This window comes from Arachis hypogaea, chromosome 20 (assembly GCF_003086295.3).
Source record: "Arachis hypogaea cultivar Tifrunner chromosome 20, arahy.Tifrunner.gnm2.J5K5, whole genome shotgun sequence".
Taxonomy (NCBI): Eukaryota; Viridiplantae; Streptophyta; class Magnoliopsida; order Fabales; family Fabaceae; genus Arachis; species Arachis hypogaea.
Genome location: NC_092055.1, coordinates 135813536 through 135818128, shown reverse-complemented (window position 1 = coordinate 135818128; position 4593 = coordinate 135813536). Strand labels below are relative to the sequence as shown.

At 31.2% G+C, this 4593-nt stretch overlaps 1 protein-coding gene across 1 annotated transcript; it reads left to right on the top strand.

The window, feature by feature from the left end:
• Positions 1 to 902: 902 nt before the first annotated feature.
• Positions 903 to 3674, top strand: LOC112784753 (UDP-glycosyltransferase 83A1-like). Its single transcript, XM_025828070.3, has 2 exons — positions 903 to 1755; positions 2705 to 3674. The coding sequence occupies exons 1-2, from the start codon at positions 1275 to 1277 to the stop codon at positions 3583 to 3585; spliced, it is 1362 nt and encodes a 453-aa protein (XP_025683855.1). The 5' UTR covers positions 903 to 1274; the 3' UTR covers positions 3586 to 3674.
• The last annotated feature ends 919 nt before the right edge of the window (positions 3675 to 4593 follow it).

Below are 4593 nucleotides of genomic sequence, written 5' to 3'. Positions count from 1 at the left end.
TATTTAATTTATATGGTAGAACTCAATAATTAAAAAATCGATTTGTGAAATTATTTGTTGAATCTTAATATTTTAAAATAGTTTTTAAAAATAACTACTATATTTATTTAGTAAGATCTAAAAGATTAAAATATTTTAAAATAATTACTATATTATTTAGTAAGATTTAAAATATTAAATTTTTAAATATATAATCAACAATAATTTGATAAACTCATTAAATAAAAAAATTTTACTATAAAAAAATTACAATTTAAAAATATAAAATTTTAGAATACAAATGATAAAATAATTTAATTATTTTTATTATTTTATGTAAAGAGAATTTTGTTTATTAAGATCTAAAAAATAATATTAAAATTTGTAGTATTAAAAAATATTTTAAATTTAATATTATAAAAAAATAAAAAAAATTTTATATAAAGACTAATTTGATTAATTTTTAAAGTTTTAGGGATGAGAATGGCTTATGTTTAGACTTTTAGAAACTTTTTTTATTATAAATAATATTTTTTACATGTCAAGTGACACGTGACGTGTTAGGTGTCACTGATCTGACACGTTAACTAATCATCTTGTGACATGTAGTATTAACTTACTACGTCATCATGCCATGTAACATTTAACGTGATACGTCATCATCTAACTGAGGAAAGAATTAATATGACTTACGTTTTATCTTTTAGAGACTAATATGACTAAAAAATTCATTTGAAGATTAATTTAAAAAATAAATTTTATTAAATTCTAGCCAGCATGTAACCAGCAAAGAAAAGTGAGCAATTGAATGAAATCTCACACCAATCTCACACCATTAAAACCATCATTAATAGCTATTTGATGACTACAAATCACAAAAGTTACTGGCATTCCTCGTAAATTTAATTATTAACCCAAAATCTTAAATTTGTAGTATGTCATTGAAACAACTGATGTCATGAGAAAGAGAAAAAAGAAAAGTAGAACTTTGTATCCCTAAGAAAATTATAACACGTTACTTCTGTAGATGTTATGATAACTCCACGATAGACTTTTCCTTATATTAAAATAGTAATACAAAAGATGATAGGTCTCGAGAGTGTGACTGATGAGTAGTGTAACATTCACCGCACATTCCTTGGAAAAATCTAAAAAATCTCCACCCAGTACACCAAGGAATAGATACATATATCTAAACGGTAAAACCGCAATGATAAATAAAGAAAGGGAGAATAATCAAACTCATTGGAACACAAAATTAAAAGTGAAAAAAATACAAAGGTGTAATCATCGTGATGAGCACCCCAACAGTGCTAGTTCTACCATCTCCAACTCAAGGGCATGTAAACCCCATGATGATCCTTTCACATAAGCTGGTTGATCATGGATGCAATATCATCTTTGTCAACTCAGACTTCAACCATAAGAGAGTAGTCAGATCCATGGACAACAACAATGAATCATCTTCACCAATAAAATTGGTGTCAATCTCAGATGGGTTGGGACCTGACCATGACAGAGTCGATCTAGGAGAGTTATGCGACTCCATGTTGAGGACCATGCCTTCAGAGCTTGAGAAGCTGATAGAAGATCTTCAAATGAACGAGGGCATTAAAGTAACTTGCGTTGTTGCTGATGTGTTCATGGGTTGGGCTTTGGAAGTTGCAAGCAAAATGGGAATCAAAGGTGCATTCTTTTGGCCTACGGCAGCATCACTGTTTGTGTTGCAGTATAACGCCTCCAACCTTGTTGCTGATGGCATCTTAGACTCTGATGGTAATTTAATATTAATTGACACCTCACCAACTTGCATTAGTTTATGAATAAGCTAAGCATTCAATTCTTTTTGTTAACTAAATTTAATTAAATTGGTCTAACATAACAAAAATTAGTTATGGTTAACATTATTCCAGATCTTATTATTTAACTTAATTAAACTTGATTTATAAGAAAATTTAGATGTGTAGTATTACTCTTAAGTTTATATATATGTAAATAAATGCACTATAGTATACTACATACTCCTATATACTTCAGTCACCAAAAAAGAAAAATACTCCTATATACTTCTATCAGAGTCCATTGCTAAATATAGTAGACATGTAGATTTCTTAACTATAGACCTGAAGTTAGAATTTTAGAAAATTCCCATTTTCTTAATGAAACTACAGTAGTCAAATTAAAATAATTAAGTTCTTTGTAATAAAAGTTGAATGCTAGTGGTTAAATGACTTAAATCAAGATAAAAAAAATCATTTAATCATTTTTTTTGTTGGGATATATATGCAGCAATGATACCAGTTATTTAAAGTCACATCATGTTAAAAAAAATAAACTTAACTTTGAAATTATCATTTTCCGGTGGTTTTGTATCTAAATCAAAATTATTTGTTATACATTTTAAATACTTGAACATCAATGTAATATGTTGGTTCAAAAAATATATTAAAAAAATTATTCTTTCATCATTGGCATTGATGTACGATTTCTTTGAAAATATGGTATATAAGTAAAAACTCACGTACGTACAGTCAACTTCAATTCATGTGAAATTGATAGTTGAGAGCCGTTAAATAATTTAATTGATTAGACTAAATTTTTATTTAACGATTTTTAATTATCAATTTCACGTGAAGTTAACTGAACTTGAATTTCCTTCTATCCGACATGTATTTCTTATTTTCTTTGGTCACAAAGTAAGAGTTTATCTTGTTTCGAATTGCAGGATTTCCAATCTCAGAAAAACCATTGTGGTTATCCTCTTGCATTCCAACTATGGATATTAAAGTCTCTTGGTGGCTAAATATGTTCGACCCGTTTGTTGGAAAGCAAATGTTTAAGTATGCGACGCATTGTATGCGTAATTCAAATTTGACCGAGTGGTTCCTCTGTAACAGCACACCAGAACTTGAACCTGAAGCATTTTCCTTATTACCAAACATATTATCTCCAATAGGTCCATTATTGACACCTAACAACAACAATACAATATCAGTAGGACAATTCTGGGAAGAAGATATATCTTGCATGAGTTGGTTAGATCAGCAACCTCAATGTTCTGTAGTTTATGTTGCTTTTGGAAGTCACACTCTCTTTAATCAAACACAATTTACAGAACTTGCACTTGCACTTGAACTTACCAATAGACCCTTTCTCTGGGTTGTGCGTCAAGATCCCAATTGCACCAATAAGGTGTCTCTCCCTCCCGAATTTAAGGGTTATAAAGGTAAAATAATTGGATGGGCTCCACAAAAGATGGTATTGAGCCACCCTGCCATAGCTTGTTTTGTGAGTCATTGCGGTTGGAATTCGACCATAGAAGCTTTGTCTAATGGGGTACCTCTCCTGTGTTGGCCATATTTTGGTGACCAGTTTTTCAATAAGAATTATATTTGTGATGCATTGAAAGTTGGAATGGCATTTGATTCGGATGAAAATGGAATGATCTCACGTGGAGAGATAAAAGAGAAAGTGGATCAGTTGCTTAGTAATGAGAACACAAGATCAAGGTCTCATAAGCTGATGGAAAAACTAAAGCACAACATGGAAGAAGGAAGTACTTCTTCAACGAACTTAAGCAGGTTTTTCACTTGGTTGAAAGGATAATTAAGGGTTAGCTAGTTGCCTTGTTATGATTATGTAATAATAAGAAAAACTGTTCACGAGTTTTTTATGCGACATTGTTGTTAGTATAATCATTCTTTGCATGGTTGTTAAATGAATTTAAAAAAAAAAATGTTTTAAAAACAATTTTTTTTTTCAAGATATGCACAGGAGGTTATCTCTTTTGGCATGTATTACTCGGCTTTTTAGTTACTATTACGTTAAGACTATACTAAAATCAGTTATTAATATAAAATATATATTAAAATATAAATATATATTAAAAATAAATTAATCTACATATATAAATATATGTAAATATATTAATAATAAATTTTAATAACTAATTTTAATATACGAATAACATTTTTATTTTTAGTTAGACCCTTAAATTGGGCCAACTTAAAAAAAGTTCATGACAATAGACAATTCGTTCACGTAAGATAAGTTAGCGAAATATTGCCAATGAGCCTTAGCTCACACGGTATTCTGCCCCTCCCCATTTTAAAGGTCTCGGGCTCAACTCCTATCAATAGCAACCGAGAAAAAAAAATAGTAAGTATATGAGGAGCGTGTGGGTGTGTGTTGTACCTAGAATTGGAAGTTGTCCAATCCAGTTGAGGTACCTAGAATTGGGGGTTGTCCAATCCACCTGACCAAAAAAAAAAAAATTAGCGAGATATTAATAAACGAGTCCCGCTAGGGAGACAATGAGATATCTATACAATATGTACAATAGAATTTTAATTTGGCCCATTTTAAAATAAAAATAAACCATCATTTACCCTAATTGAAACCCCCAATTTCAAATTATCCCCATTTACCTATTTTGACCGTCAGTAACCCTCTCCCCCCAAAATCCCACACTGTCGCTACTCAACCTACCCCCAACCCTCTCGTCGCCGCCTGCACCCGCAACCTGCCGCAGCTCGAACGAGAATTGCATCGCCCACCCCCTTCTGCAGCGCCCAGCTTCCGCACCCGTACCCGGTCGCTGGAAGCAACTGCGGC

Excerpts from the sequence above, each read along its gene's own strand:
- LOC112784753 (XM_025828070.3), top strand. The coding sequence starts at position 1,275 with ATGAGCACCCCAACAGTGCTAGTTCTACCATCTCCAACTCAAGGGCAT. Across the intron at positions 1,756-2,704 it reads TGGCATCTTAGACTCTGATG|GATTTCCAATCTCAGAAAAA; the intron begins GTAATTTAATAT and ends TTCGAATTGCAG.